This window comes from Muscardinus avellanarius (assembly GCF_963383645.1).
Source record: "Muscardinus avellanarius genome assembly, chromosome: 4".
Classification (NCBI taxonomy): Eukaryota; Metazoa; Chordata; class Mammalia; order Rodentia; family Gliridae; genus Muscardinus; species Muscardinus avellanarius.
Genome location: NC_137789.1, coordinates 103,808,111 through 103,824,117, shown reverse-complemented (window position 1 = coordinate 103,824,117; position 16,007 = coordinate 103,808,111). Strand labels below are relative to the sequence as shown.

The window sequence follows — 16,007 nt, the reverse complement described above, 5'->3', positions numbered from 1 at the left end:
CACCCAGGAGGAAGAGCGCTCTGCGGCCTCATTTCTGCTGCCCTGACACTTCTGCTGAAACACATCACTTGACGTATGACACTTTTGTTATTTACTGCTCTGAGGCGAGGCTCAGAGAGCAGAGCGGCCAGGCTGGTCTCCGCTCACTCATTCATTAGTTTTAATTAAACCCTCTAATTTTATTTATGCTGCCACAAACTGATTAACAATTTGCTGGCATGGAGCAGAAAGTCTTAAAAAGTACCATGAGGAATCTGTGGGTCTCTAAGCACAGACCTTATAGAAAGGAGGCGGGCTGTGGGGAGGGAGGGGCTCCTGCCAGGCAGGAGGAGGCAAATTTCTGAGAATTCACCACTTTGTAGACTTTTGGGTGGATCTGGGACTGCTTGCTTTGCTTGGGGCTGTGGGAGAAGGAACAGGGTTGGGGAAAGGCATTGTGTGACCCCGGGTGATGGAGTTGTGGGGCCAGCAGAGATTCTGCTCCCTAATCAGTTGGAGAAATGGACCTTGACCCAGGTAGTTACAAGACAGCCAGGCCCGTGCTAAGGAGAAGGCTTCAGACAGCCTGAAGGTGAACTGGGATTTGAGCTAAACTATGGAGGGCTCATGGCGTATCACCAGCCTGACAAATTGCAGGGAAGAGCAAAGACGCAGACATCCATCCATCCACTCTCCAAGGGCCAGGCACGGGGTGAGCTCCCAGAATTAGGGAGAGAAAAGGAAGAAGAGAACTGAGCAGACTGAATTGGAGTTTCTTTATTAATTTTTTTTTTCTTTTTGGTGCTCTGGTTTGAACCCAGGGATATTCTACCTCTTCTGACCTTGTTTCAAAATAAAAAGGGTTGGGGTTGTATCTTGGAAGTAGAATGCTCCTGGGTTTGATCCTTAGTACCAAGAAGAAAAAAAAATTCTGGTTTCTTATGAAAGGGTTTTAGAGAAACAGAAGAATCAATTCCTAGGCACTTTTTCCTGGCTTAGCATGTTCTGGTCCTTGGCACGCTGTTTCCTTTCCGCCTTGAACACTGCTTCATGAGCTGCTTTGGGCATTGTGGTTCTGTGTCACTAGCTCTTTTCAGCTTGGTGGAGAATTCTCAAGAGGGGCTGCAGTTGCCTTGACTGTCTAGATAGTTCCATGCAAGAAAACGAGGCACCTGCCTGTGCTTTCAGCCAGTAGTCTGAACAATGAATGATGACTCACCCACACAGGTACTTGTGCCATGTCTCTAAATCTACAGGATTTCCTTTCCAGAGACTTAAATGGGTGTCAGATCCACTGGCATGTGACTGAGGACGTGCTGGGAAGGGCTGGGTTGTGGGGTGTGTGTGAATGTGTGTGCCTAGGGCAGAACCTGGGTGGAAGGATGCCTGGTGGTAGGTTCCAGGTTGCTGTGATCTGTCCTGGTGTGAGGCTGGGGCTGCCTGTCAACCTATGACTGGGGATACCAGCAGACTTGCTGTGGGGCCCAAGCGATCAGGCAATAAGGTGACAGAGTGAGGGGCTGCTCACCATCAGTCAATTGGGTGTGGATTTGGCAGGGCTTTTTTGCCCCTTGTGATGGTCTGACACTAAGTGGTGAGCATCGGGGCCAGATGGGGCTCTCAGGAGGATGTGAGAGCAGCAGGTGGCAGAGAGGAGGCCGGAGCAGGTACCCAGGACTGAACTCCAGGATCACCAGCTGAGATTGGCAGTGTGAGCGAAGAGAGGGGTCCTCAGCGTTCAGGTGGGCACAGGAATCATGGTCTCTGATCTGCCAATGCTCACCTTATTACTATCAGGCTACAGAGGGCAGGGGAAACTTGGTTTAGAGAAAAGTATGTAGATCTTTTAATTAATCAAATACAAATTAATCACAAAAGCTTTACTGAATAGTGACTGTCGTTCCAGAGTAAAGAGACAACTAAAAGGGTAATTATAATGGTGCAAGGAGAGAGGTACTATTTGTTTGACACTCCAGGCTCCTTCTACACCTCGCTCTGCCCTGCAGGCTGACCTGTATGGCCAGACATCAACAGGCTGCTAGCTCTGCCCTGCCTGCTGCTGGCTCTGACGGGGGAGGCACTGGCAGGCGGGGGAACCTGAGGACAATGTTTTTACTTCAAGGGGTCCTCTCTGTCCTGCTGTCCCTTCCACGCTGCCCCTACTGCCCCTCCAGGCCTGTTTGCTAGAGCTGCTATAACAAAGTGTCACAGCTTGGGTGGCTGAAACAATGGAAATCTTCCTTCTCATAGCCCCAGTCGGAAGTTTGGAATAAACTTGTTGTCAGGATTAGTTTCTTTGGAGAGCTCTCACCTGGGCCTCTGGATGACTGTCCTCTCTCTGTCCTCACATGGTCTTTCCCCCTGGGCATGGACATGTGTTTAAATATCTTCCAAGAAGGCCAACAGTCACAGTAGCTTAGGACCTACTCTAATCACCTTTTTTACTTGATCTCCTCTTTGATAACCAAATACAGTCACATTCTAAGGTACCAGGGGTTAGGACTTTAACTTAGGAGTTGGGAGGAGGGCACAATTTAGCCCACCACGGATGGCACAGCTCCTGGTCTTTTGCTAGCCCCAGAGGTACGTAGGGTACCATCTTATTTTCCTAAGCCCAGCCTGAATTTTCATAAAAATCATGAACTCTCCTTAACTTCCTGAATTGGGTATTTCATTTCTTTTGTTTGTTACACCAGGAGGACTCTATAAACAGGGTCCAGTTAAAAGAGGAACCTCATCTTCAAAACTGTTGAGAGCCACTGGGTATTTAGGGAAAACTGCTTTCACTCTCAAGCACTGAAACTAATATCCCACCAACTGCCTATTCTCATTTTGTTTTTCTTGGCAGTGAAGATTGAACCCAAGGGCATTCTACCTGAGGGACACTCCCAGTCTCTTTTTAATTTTTTCTTTTTGAGGCAGTGTCTCACTAAGTTGTTGAGGCTGCCTTCAAACTTTTGATCCTCATGTCTCAGCCTCCCAAGTACTGGAATTACAAGCATGTGCCACCATACCTGGCTTGAATTTTTGTGTTTTTTGGGTGTGTGGGGGAGTGAGGGTTATTAAATCTAGGGCCTCCTGCATGCTAAACACACACTCAAACACTGAGCTACAGCCTCTCTCAATATTTCACTCAAGAGATAACTAGAATTCATTCTTAAAAAAAAAAGTTATGTCTTCATGTCAGGTGATCAGAGTGGATGAAGAATGGGACCATTGGCAGAAATACTATTATATTATGGGCTTATTAAGCAGTCTTATTTCCTATTTGTTTTCCCTATTGTCTGATTTCAGGCTTCAAAATGAGGAAGACACACTCCCTAACCAGGCCCCAAAGATCCTTTTTCTCAGTCACCTGCCTCCCAAATGACTTCCTGATGCCCAGTCCTCTTCTGGTGCCAGCATCTTTGGGCTGGGAGGTTCTGTTTGGTATAGCTACCCAACTTCTTTCCTCAGGGGAAGTCCTGTTTCCTCCTCCTTTTGTTCTAAACCCCTTTCTGGGATTGAACACAGCAGTGCATTGTCACTGAGACAAAGTCTCACTTAGGTGCTGAGGCTGGTCTCAAACTTGCCATCCTCCTGCCTCAGCATCTTGTGGACATCTTTTCTTCAAATGCTCCAAACTAAAATCCTTATCTGATTCAGAATCCCACTGACTTAATATAATCAAAACATTTATGCAGGTCCACTATAGCACATTGCCCCGATCCCGGTGTGCTGTATAGGGCAGAGGGAAGAACAGAGATAAGACATCTCCTTATTCTTCTCCTGCTCAGAGATGTGCTGGATGATGTGACAGGCGATAAAGCCCAGTTTATGCGTAGTGAGTGCCGCACTCTGTTGGGGTAGACACTTTTTTAAGCTTACTTTCTCTTTAGGATTTATGGCTAAGTATATTTATGTTTGAACGGTCCATGCGTATATCCTTTTTAGAAACATTTCTTACTTTTTATAACCACTTCACTATCGTGTGTGTGTGTGTGTGGAGGGATTGAACCCAGGGGCATTCTACTTCTGAGTCACACCTACCCTTGTCTTTATTATTGTTATTATTTTAACAGAGTCCGGCTATACATCTATATCTATATCTATCTATAACTAGAGGTTAAGCGCTGGCTTCAAACCACCCAACTGGCCAGTGCCTGAGTGACGGTCCCAACCCGCCCCAGGGAAGTAGGGCCGGGCTGCGTGCGTCGCCCAAACCTCGTGGCCTGGTTAGTGGCTCCGGCGCCCCCGGCAGCACCGCGCATGCGCCCTCGACCGGGTCGCGCAGCGGGGCGGGCTTACGGCGGGCGCAGGGCGCATGCGCGACAGCCGGCGAGCGGCGTTCTACGGCGGCGCCAACGTCTCTGTTTACGTCTCTGCGCAGCCCTGCGGCCCTGAGGTGAGTGTGAGGCAGCCGCGCTGGATATCGGGCGGGAGGTCTCCCTTAGCCTCGGGCTCCTGGCCGCCTCGAGCCGCGGCGATGGGGCGCGGGGCGCGGGCGGGAGCGGTCCTCGGCCCGGCGCGCGGCTTCCGGCAGGCTCACCTGCGACCGGAAGTGACGCGCGGCGCGCACCTGGCTGCGGGCCCGGCGCTGTCGGGGTCCCGTCGCCCACGCCGGGGGTCAGCTTCTGCGAGGCGGTGCGGGTCGGCCGGGTCCTGCCAGATCCGGATGAAAATAACTTGGCGTTCCTTAAGAGAGGGTCTGGGCAGTGGGGTCCGCCGCGTCCGGACACCTGTGGAGGAGGTGGGAGCCGACCGCTCGTCAGTGCTGGAACCCAGCTTCCCACGGAGCGTCCATCTTCACGGCTGTCACCCTGTTCCTCGCTGTCGTCATTTTCCCTTCTGCACGCTTCCCAAGATCTCGTTGTACTTAGTGGTTCTGAGTATTGAGTTCAGGGACATTCTATTGTGAGCTACACTCTCAGCTCTTTGCTTGTTTTAGAAGGGGTCTCACTAGGTTTTGGAGAGTCTCGTTACTTATTGAGGCTGTACTTGAACCTGTGATCTGCGACCCTCCTTTCTCAACCCCCCAAAGACGGGGATTACAGGTCTAAGCCACCATGCCAGGTTCCTCATTGCACTTTCTCCAATCCATTATCCATACAGTAGCCCAACTGGTTGTTTACAAACATAAATTTAGGTTATGTCATCATCACTGCCAAAAGCTATTCAGAATCTTTCTACACATGTAGTAAAATCCAGGCCCACCGTTTCCCATATTTGTCCTGACCTGGCCTTCCTCACCCCCCCACCTCCTTCTCAGAAACCAGGATTCAGCTCGCTTCTGGCTACAGAAGCCCCAGTGCTCAAGGGAAAGGACAGTGAAGACTGTTTTCCCAGATGATTTAGCTTTGTAAGATTTTTTAAAATATTCCGTAAAATTTAGACAATGAATGGCGTTCTAATTGGCTCTTTAAATGAGTTAAGAGTAAAAAAAAATCACACTCTTTGAACCCCCTTCCGCTTTTTCAAATTTACTAGCTTTTTCCAGCCTTAGTTAGAAATGACTCATTGCAAATTGTTCATTCTACTTTAGTCTGGATTAAACCCTGTACTTCCTTTGGATACTGGTGAAATGTCACTTTATCAGATTGGCTTCCTCAACCACACACCTACTTCCCAGTCTCCATTAGGTTTCTCTTATTTTTTTCTTAAGAAGTTCATCCTCTTAAGGATGTTATCACAATTGCATTTGTGTATCTTTCTTTTTTCTTTCTTTTCTTTTTTTTTTTTTTTTGGTGGTACTGGGCATGGAGCCCAGAGGCTTTCTACCTCCGGACTATACTCTCAGACCTTTTTTATATTTTATTTGGAAACAGGGTCTCACTAAGTTGCTGAGAGCCTCACTAAGTAGCTGAGGCTGGCTTCGAACCTGTGCGATCCTCCTGTCTCAGCCTCCCAAGCGCGGGGATTACAAGCGTGCGCCACCATGCCCAGTTCGTGTATCTTTCTATATACAAATTTTAAAGTGCCTGCCTTCCCAAGATACTAAGCTCTGTGGAAATAGGAACTAGTTTAACTGGTACATTACCTGGTAATTGGCACTCAGTAACTATTTGTTGACACTATGAATTATTTCACTTCTGAAACTAACTTTCTGGTGAAAACCTCCTGGCTTCTGACACTCACCCCTGGACACTTGCTTATTTGGCCATAGCCTCTTTCTCTCCTTTAAATCCCCTCTGGCCTCTTCTTCTCCTTCTTCTTCTTTTAAGCCTACCCAAGTGTGGATCTCAAGCTCAGTTGCTGCAACTGTTCTCAGCATCTTTAGCATCAGGATTCTTTTGATCTGCCACTTCTGCTCTGAAAATCCCCTTTAATGACATTTCCTCCAGGACTGCTTATTATTGGAGGAAATTACATAGTAGTGTTGGCAGCCTATGCTTTTGGGGGCCACCTGTGGGTCCTCTTAAGTATTCATTCCTTATCGGATCCCTTTTGTCTTTTGTTAGACATCTCTTTTAGACTCTTCTTCCTCTCCAGCCCCCTCCCAACTTTGTTTCCTTATTCAGGAAATGCCCAAATGCCCTGCCTTATCAATATTTTCTTGTGGTCCATGTCATCTTTCCTGCATAGCTATAGACGTAGGTCCATTAGGTATCACCGTCTGCCAGAGTCAGAGAAAGATGTGTCCTGCCTTCTGTTCATTTCCACCCTGGACTTTCCCCTGCCTCTTCAAAACTTTGGTGTAGGTCACCTCCCCATACCCCTCCTCAACCATCGCACTCTATTTTTTCTTTCTCTCATTTTCTTCTCCCCACCTCCCAGCAGCTGTTTTCTTCCACCACCACATTCCTTAAAGGGGCAATCCATCCCCTTGCAGCCTCCATTGCCTCGTCTACTGACTTCATAACCCACTGTATTCTGGTTTTTGTCCCCTTTGTTCCATTGAAGCTTCTTTTACCAAGATAAACAGTCATTTAATAGTGTCTAAATTCACTGGACCCTCCCTCATTTCTTTATGTGAATATGCCTTGTCGGTTTTCACTTTTAACCATTCTGCTTCCTCCTTTATTAGAACTTTTTCCTCATTATTTTTAACCTTGTCTTTACACTACAATAATATTAATATTTTTTGTTGAATTGACTTTTTAAAATTTAAATTCTTACATTCATACAAATAAGAAAAATAGCAACAGAAGTGTTGAGTTCCAGGTTTTACAAAGTTCTAGAACCAGAATCCTGCCTCTTATTTTGGAAAGGGAGACTGAATGAGCCTTTCTCCTGAAAATAGTCAGAAGGCTCCAAAGGGACAGGCCCAGCATTGACCTCCACAGCGATGGTTCCTGGCACTTGTAGGAGCCCTGGAAAACCCAGAGCTGCTTGTTCTGTGCCTGCATTTTGTTCACACCTTTCCCTTGAGCTGTGCTTTGCATTCTGACCACATGCTACACTAGGCAGTGGTGATTTATAAGCTCCTTGTCTGCCCCCAACCTGCAGCCCCCTCTCTGCTTCTGTTCTACTTCCTTCTTGACAGTCTCATTTTTTGTGAATATTCCCTGGGGACCCAGTTCCCAGTCTACACTTAATTCTAGACTCGTCTCTGAACTTCGCATCCTTTCAGCAGATGCAGAACACCTCCTCTGTGTTAGACTGCGGGTCCAGGATTCAGGTCTCAACTCAGTCATGGTTCCTGGGCCCCAGACACTGGCCACTAGTTGACGTGCCCTAAGATGTTATAATTTACACATTGCTTCTCCAGTCAAAGCGAACCATATGGGGGCAGTATCAAGAGCCAAAATTCTTGGCATCTTTGTATCCTAGTTCATGGTTGTCAGAATTGTTTTATTTAGTGAGGAATCAATGGGTGGGGTAGGGGAACTTCTGGTTATTTTATAGAAATCAAGTTTCAGTGCTGAAGGACACTTTAGTTTATTCACATTCAAATAAAAGGCAGGAATGTCTGTTGGGTTATTGTGTTACTTTTTAACATGTTTTTCAGATGTTACCCAGGTAATAAAGTGAATATGTTTTTCAAGCAGCCTCTGAGTACAAGGAGAGAATCTGAAGGTCCCTTTATCTCTCCCTGTTGCCCTGCTTCCCCTTCCACTGTTGCAGGCTTAGTATGTTTTTAGAATTTTTTTTGTGTGCAGTGCATACACACAGAACTTTTCTTTCAACAAAAATGCATTCATACCATATTCATGTTTTTTTCTTTCACTTAACATAGCTTTTATATCAGTACCACAGAAAATACTTAATGGGCACATTAAACTATTAAAACATGTTACAGTAATCATCCTTATTCGTATATGTAAGTAGACACAGTCTCTGACTTAGGACTTAACAGTTTTTTTAAATTTTATGGTGGCATGAAGATAGTAATGCATTTATTAGAAACCATATTTTAAAATGTTCTTTTTTCTGGGGCTAGTAATAGGTTGTTTCCCCTCTCATGATGCTGGGTAGTAGCAGTGAGTTGCAAGTCCCAGTTGGCCACACCATCCTGAGAGTGAACGACTGAGACAAGTGGGTGTTGTGTTGTTCTGTAGAAGAAATGCTTAGAACTAGAGTTGCTGAGCAAAGGTCACATGCATTTAAATTTGATAGATATTGTTAAATTGTCTCCCAAAAGGGCTGTATTAATTTATATGGACACTAGCAGTCCGTGAAGGTAGGTCCTCCTCCATGATTGTATTAAATATTATGCTTGCCAACCTTTTGGGTGAGAAATGATACTGTGTTTTGAAGTGGGATTATTTTTTAGAGCATTTTAATCAAACACTCTTGAGTTTGTGATACATTCAAATCTCCTGTTTACTGGGTACATGTTCAGCCTAGGAATTTCCCTCTTTAGATCACTGTCCTATACTTACAGTTGGTTGTGTCACTGTAGTATAAATTATTTGTACCATAGCACAGTGAAGATGCTAATGGGAATCAGCAGGCACACTCGGTTACCAGTTTGGAATATTGCATGGATGTACTCAGAATAGGGTTGCTGACTTTCTCACGTGGCTGCCCAGGTGTCCTTGTTGAGGCTACTGCATTTTTCTTATTTTGGTTATTTTTTCTTATTTATTATCAGAAAATATGTGGTTCATATCATTTTAAGAAATTATCTCTTGGAAACTTGAATTTATGTAATTGGATGGTTATTACTTCATTTTAAAATTATAGAATTTTAAGAGACCATATAATGATCAATTCTATATAATCAAGAGACTTACCAATTTTTTTTATTTTTATTCTTTTAGATAGTCTGTAGAGGATGCCAAGTGAGGGAATCTCCAACTCAAGTCAAGCTCAGGAGCAAGAGTGTTTACAAAGTCAACATGAACATGCCAATGAAGAAGTGCCCATCAAGCAGGAAAGCAGTGGGGATGCTGAGATGGAGGAGCATGCCCCTTCTTTCTCTGACTGCGGGCCGTCAACCTCTTCCCAGGGCTGTGCATCAGTGGCTGCGAGGAGAGGGCCAGCCCCAGTGCACATTGACCGACATCAGATCCCAGCGGTGGAGCGGAGTGCACAGGCCCTGGAGCTGCAGGGCCTGGGTGTGGATGTCTATGACCAGGCCGTGCTGGAGCAAGGTGTGCTTCAGCAGGTAGATAGTGCGATCCATGAAGCCAGCCGTGCGGCCCAGCAGGTTGACGCTGAGAAGGAATATCGGTTGGTCCTGGATGACCTCTTGTGAGTAAACCCATTTCTTTTTTTCCAGAGTTTGTATTTAAACATGGCAGAGAAATTGAGGTGATAGCTGTAATAGTCCTTACATATAGGAAATTGATAGAACCTCTTATTCAGGAGACAGGACACCCCTCCAGGTGATGTTTGAGCCCCCCTCCTCCCTGTAGGAGCAGTGTGGCTAGTTGGAAGGCCTTTCTTGGTCATAGTGTCCCAAAGGGAGGGGCTGTTTTAAAAGTAGGGGTCTTCAGCATGTGCACAGTGGCCTCAGTAGACATATGTATGAATTTCAGAAGTTTCCTAGTTGAGGTTTCAGAAACATACACTCTCCCTCATCACATTTTTCCCTGTGTTGTAGTTTCTTTCCAGTTTGCTGTCCTCAAACTGAGTGTTCAGTCCCTTGTGTGTGTGTGTGTGTGTGTGTGTGTGTGTGTGTGTGTGTTGAACCCAGAGGCATTCTACCTCTGAACTATATCTCTGGCCCTTTTAATTTTTTATTTTGAAACTTGGTCTTGCTGAGTTGCTGAGGATGGCCTTGAACTTCTGAACTTCTTGTTCTCAGCCTCCCAAGTTCTGGGTTATAGGTGTGTGTCACCATGCCCAGCTTCCTCAGCAGTTTTTCAGGTTTGCATTTCTAGAAATAATCAGAAAGAACGCCCTCTTTGCCTTTTTTTTTTTCTTCTATTCTTCTTTTGACTCTGTGAGAAAGATTGTAGTCCCATGGAGACTTTGTCACTGAGGAGGGGCTTACATGGTCTGTGGAGCAGAGTGTTGGTGGAAAGGAGAGGGCTGGGGCAAGATTGGGGGGTGATGATGGAATGAGGGAGGGGGACCCCCTCAACCCAGGGTTGAGCACTCTTGGCATCACCATTGGGCAGTATTCTGAGCAGGCCAGGGGTCAAGAGAGAGAAGCTGGGGACTGGCCTGGGTGGAAGGGTGAGGCCATCTTGGGGAGCAAGGGTGTGGAGTGCTGTGGTATAGGTGCTGCTGGCATTTAAAGGACATGTTTTCTGCCACCAAGGCCCTGGTGTGTTCTTTTGGCCTTCTTTTCTTTTTTGTTTTAATTTAAATTGTGTTTTGGTTTTGGCCTATTAAGTAGTAGGTGTTGTTAGTGGGACCTTGGCTATTGAGGATCTTAGCTTGCAATGATGCATCTTTTACACCTGATATTGGAAGTCTGTCTACTTCCAACAGAGAGAATGCTGTTTGGTTCTGAGGCAGGGTAACACTATGTATATGGCCAGTAACTTAGGTAGCAAGTTATACAACAGTCCAGAAGATAGAATATTTATTTTGAGAACTAGAAGCTACAATTCTTTGGTGTCTATTTTTGGAATAATTTATTTTATTTTTTTTCCCTTCACATCACAAAGTTTAATGCTACAATAAATGAATTTTCCAGTTGTGTGAAAGATATTGTCCTAACTTTATAATTTACTATGAAAATGTTTAAGAACTTATAGGGCTGCCCAAACTTTGGGAAGCTTCCATAATGGGTTTTAAAAACCTGCACATGCATTTTTTTAAATAAAAGGACAACTTAATACACATTGTCTTAGCACAATGTCTGAAATAAAGAAGCACTTAAAAATGCTTGTAAAGAGCGCCGGGCGTGGTGGCGCACGCTTCTAATCCCAGTACTTGGGAGGCTGAGACAGGTGGATCGCACAGGTCCAAAGCCAGCCTCAGCTACTTAGTGAGGCTCTCAGCAACTTAGTGAGACCCTGTTTCCAAATAAATTGTAAAATAGGTCTGGGAGTATAGCCCAGATGCAGAAAGTCTCTGGGCTTCACCCCCAGTACCACCCCCCCCCACACACACACAAAAAAAAAAAGCTTGTAAAGGAATGGTGACACACACCTGAATCCTAGTACCTGGGAAGCTAAAGACAGGAGGATTACAGGTTTGAGAGCAGCCTCAATAACTTAGTAAGATCCTGTTTGTTTGTTTGTTTGTTTGTTTGTTTGCAGTACTGAGGATTGAACCCAGGGATATTCTACCTCCCAGCTACAGGTCCAGCCCTCTTTATTTAGAAACAGTGTCTTTACTGAGTTCCAAAGAGCCTCACTAAGTAGCTGAGGCTGTTCTGAACCTCCTGTCTCAGCCTCCCAAATGCTGTGATTATAAGCATGCACCACCACACCTGGCTGAGATACTGTTTTAAAATAAAAAATAAAATAGGATTGGAAGTCTGTTTTAGAGTTAGAATATTCTGGGGCCCATCCCCAGACCCCACCCACTCCCCTGAATGTTGGGAATGAACTGACTTAAATCAGCCAGAGAAAAGAAGAACGTGCGTATTTACACTAACCCTCAATTTCTTTGTGGTCATGTGCTTTCTGGTGTAGTTTCTTTTGTTTTTTAGATCATAAGGAGTAAAAGAGACATGTTTCTGGCATTTTTGTCTTTATATTATATTACCATAGTGAAAAATAGACCATTTATCTTATTTTTCAGGTCATGTACGACTTCCCTAAGGCAAATCAATAAAATTATTGAACAACTTAGCCCTCAAGCTGCCACCAACAGAGACATCAACAGGAAACTAGATTCAGTAAAGCGACAGAAGTACAATAAGGTGATTCCAAATAATATTATGTATTACATTTTTGAAAAGTCACCACATAAGCCTATTTAATAATTTAAGATATATTCTAGAAAGTACTTATATGATGTGAAGCAAATATTTATGATTAAAGTAGAGAAATTTTAGGTTGCTGTTATATGTCTTAATTTGTCAACTGCTTCCCTCATCCTCTGACTCGGTATTTTTTACAAAAGCACACATACAGACATAGACACAGTTATATACACACTCACTTGTGCAGACATACTTCAGACAGTTCCTGTGGCCTACCAGAGTCTTCCTGCTGTCACCAGCTCAGCACCTGTCTGGCTTGCTGGCCTCTCATCTGTGTCTGTGCTTCGTGGGGACTTTGCTCTTCTGCTTGGCTCTTGTTGTGGGGGTTGTCCCACTCTGTTTCTTGTAGATGGAGTCATCACCTCTCACATGCTTCTGCTCCTTGTTCCGAGCAGCCTGTCCCTCCTCACACCTCACACTCAGCACCTTTTCATGCTGGGCGGCACTTAGGGACAGCGAAGATCTGTGACAGAGGATGGGATTTTCAGGAGGTTTGAAGCATTTTTTAGGATTTATGTATCCCTGTATGAAAATACACTGCAGTAGGTAGGAGTGACTGGTTTTGATCACTTAAAACTGTGCTGTCCCCAGTGACCAGAAGGCAGCCTCATGGCTAGAGTTGACTTATCGCAGCTACTGGAGTCCTTGGGTCTGCTTGATGTTCTCTTTGTGGGGATACACAGACTCAGTTCATGAATCCCTTTTTATTTTTTGTTCACCTGTTGCTTATCTTCACTATCCTTTCTCTTATCTGTGGAACAGCAGCCCACAGATCAGAGCTAGCAGTAGCTCAGTGCAGACAAGGTCTCCCCAGATTTGAGAGGATGCCTCTGGTCTCTTGGGAGGACATAAGAATTGCCCTTTGACCTTCAGCTTATGATGCACTGGGATTTCAAGGGTGGAGAGGACCAAACTTTAGGACACTTTAGTTTTTTGTGCAACTTGATTATACTTTCCTATCTTTATTTCGTGGCTCCTTGATATTTGGAGGTAGACTGTTCAGAGGAAAGTGTTTTAAGTGAGATTTGTTGAGAGAAAGACTGAGAAAAAGGCAAATTGCAGGTCATTGTGATGTGCTATGTTTAGGATCTCTCCCTCCACACACATATTTGGAGTTGATACCTTTTTTATCTTAAGTTCTGATGATGTCAAGAGAGAGAAGACAAAGAGGAACCCAGAGCAGGTGGGGAAAGAGGTATAGCAAAATGTATGTCTTTGAAAGTTTTGTCATTTGGTGGATACTATAAATGATGCCATCAATACAGCAGGTCATCCAAGGGGAGTGACTTTAAACTGTTAAAAAAAATGTGTTTTCATTTCATATCCCTGTGTCCTGCTGTTCCCCATAGCCATGGCTGCAAAGGCCAGCAGCATAGTGCAATGGAGTGAGGTGTGGGGGGTGTGTTGGGCACACACCTAGTAGGACAGTTCCACCCTCACAGTCAGGACATGTGATTCCAGTGCTTGGGCCATATGGCGAGGGGACCCTTTGGGGTGGGGACAGCTGCTTGGTTGGAGTGCTTACACTTGCTGCAGGAAAGTGGTGGTTCAAATGAGGTTCTTGAGTGTAATAGTAATGGAGATTTCTGCTTTATTTTTATTTTATTTCTAATTAAAGTTTTTAAGTCTTAGAGTGCTTTCATTTGTATTTAACAATAAATCACCAATTGTTCTGTATTCTGTATTTACCCTTGAAGGAACAACAGCTAAAGAAGATCACTGCAAAGCAGAAACGCCTGCAGGCCATCCTTGGAGGGGCCGAGGTAAATGTGGAAGTGGATCTTGCTGGCCTGGAGGAAGAGGATGCAGGTGAGGATGGGATAGTTTCTCTATGTTCCTGGGATGAGGCTCCTTGCCTGCGGTCATGCAGTGGGTCTCTTTAGTCTTTTCCTGGGCTTTGTCAGATACACATTTTTTTGCCTCCGTGTCAGAATGTATCTAGGAAAATTTTATCCTCTATACCTGCAGAAACAAACCTCTTCAATCATGGTGGTTTATAGAGAATGTAAGTAACTCAATTCACTGGAGGCTGCTGATTGACATTGAATATTACATTTAATAAATTGTAAAACTTAAACATTCTTATATAGTTAATTTGCTAGAGACAGCTAATATCTGATTGAGTTACATTCTGGAAGCCCAGCATCATCCATCAGCATTGTAGGATTGTGCTCAGAGCTTTTTAAGGAGCATATTTGGCAGTCTTTCCAAGCTTCCATTCTGTTGTTAAGACAAGATGTTCAGGCTGTACCATGGCCGTGATTTCATTTAAATCACTGCTTTAGATTGTTGTATTTTGGAAAAGCTTTTGGGAAAATGCATAAGTTCTGGAACTAAATAATTTTGCAGGTATGGGTTCCTGCTCAGTCATTTCCTACTTGAAATATAAATTAAGGCTTCTTAGTGTTTATGCTCTTCAGGCAAATATTTTCTACTAGCTCCAGAAGTCTATTCATTAAGATAGAGAATTTGTTTGAAGAACATAACAGTAGGTGATGGAAAAAGTACTGGATGTGGTTTTAGTCTCATCAGTTTCTTGAGTCTTATGACCAGTAGTTTCTCCCCCTGTGGCACCATGGTTCTCACCGGTAAAGGCACTTGTTCCTAATCAGCTGTCTGAAACCTGCTGCTATTTGTTCCCTTCCTGGTGCTACTTTGGTCCAACTTTGTCCAAGGTGAATAGATACTCCTGGAACCCAAAGCCACTTTTCACATAAGCTAGTTCTTTTAAAGTCCCTTCTTAGATCTCTCCTTTCACTGGTTTTTCTGTTTGCCCTTGACTACTTCTGTTTAGTTGTTTTGGGGCAGCTTTCTTGTGTTATATTAAATGCTGATGTTTCTCAAGATTTCTTTTTGAGGTCCCTTCTGTTCTATTCCCCCTTCCAGTTAGTTTCATTAACCACCCCCCATGGCTTTGCAGGCACTTAGATTCTGATATCTTTTTGTCTTAAGTAATAAAAATAGTATCACTGTACCAATCTGTTTGGCAGTGTCTGAAGAACTAATATATATCTAAAGAACTGTATATACTTATTACTAAAGGATGTATACCAGAATATTGGTAGCAAAACTATTCCAAGCAACCAAAACCTGGAGACCACCCAATGTCCATTAGCAGTGGAATGGACAGATGGTAGCTCAGTCATATAGAATACCAGCTGCAACAAGAGTTAACAAACTGCAGCCTCACTCAACAAATCAGTCTGGATCTAACGAGTGTAATGCTAGGTAAAAGCAGGCAGACACAGAAGCACAAACCTTCCATTTCCACTGGGTCAGAGCCAGGCACGACTCACCCACAGTCAGGCCTGCCATTATCCCTGGCTGGGCTGGAGGCTGGGAGGTTGCAGGAAGGGTGCCTCTGGGGAAACTAGTAATTTCTGTTACTTGATCTTGATGCTGGGGTATGAGTGTATTTTTTCCCCCTGAATGTTCACTGTGCTTATGACTTGTGCTTTCTCTGATATATATGCTATTTCAGTGCAAGTTTAGTGAAAAACTGGCTATAGTATTATTGGTCTGAAAGTATTGTCGATCATGGAGTACAGATTCCTTCCTGTTACGCCTTAGGTCTTTCTGTTATCTGATTATGTGGCAAGGTCATTATTCTGCTGAAGATTATTGCAACTATTGAGAAAGGGATTTCTAGGTGGCTTTATACTTCTGGCATGCCTTGGAGTTTTAGTGATCTCTTCAAGTGAGTTAACTTCACATATCTATCTCAGTGTTGTCCATTAGACCTTTTGCAGTGAGGGGCATGTTCTCTGTTGTCCCTGTG

General features: G+C 44.4%; 1 protein-coding gene across 1 annotated transcript in view; it reads left to right on the top strand.

The window, feature by feature from the left end:
* Positions 1-9,175: 9,175 nt before the first annotated feature.
* The window catches only part of ERCC6 (ERCC excision repair 6, chromatin remodeling factor), a gene marked incomplete at both ends in the record, with an annotated part of 78,313 nt that continues 71,481 nt past the window's right edge, over positions 9,176-16,007 (top strand). The window contains 3 exons of the mRNA XM_080694798.1: positions 9,176-9,594; positions 12,046-12,166; positions 13,927-14,038. Coding sequence (XP_080550924.1) covers positions 9,176-9,594; positions 12,046-12,166; positions 13,927-14,038 — 652 coding nt within the window. The remainder of the gene's footprint in view (positions 9,595-12,045; positions 12,167-13,926; positions 14,039-16,007) is intronic.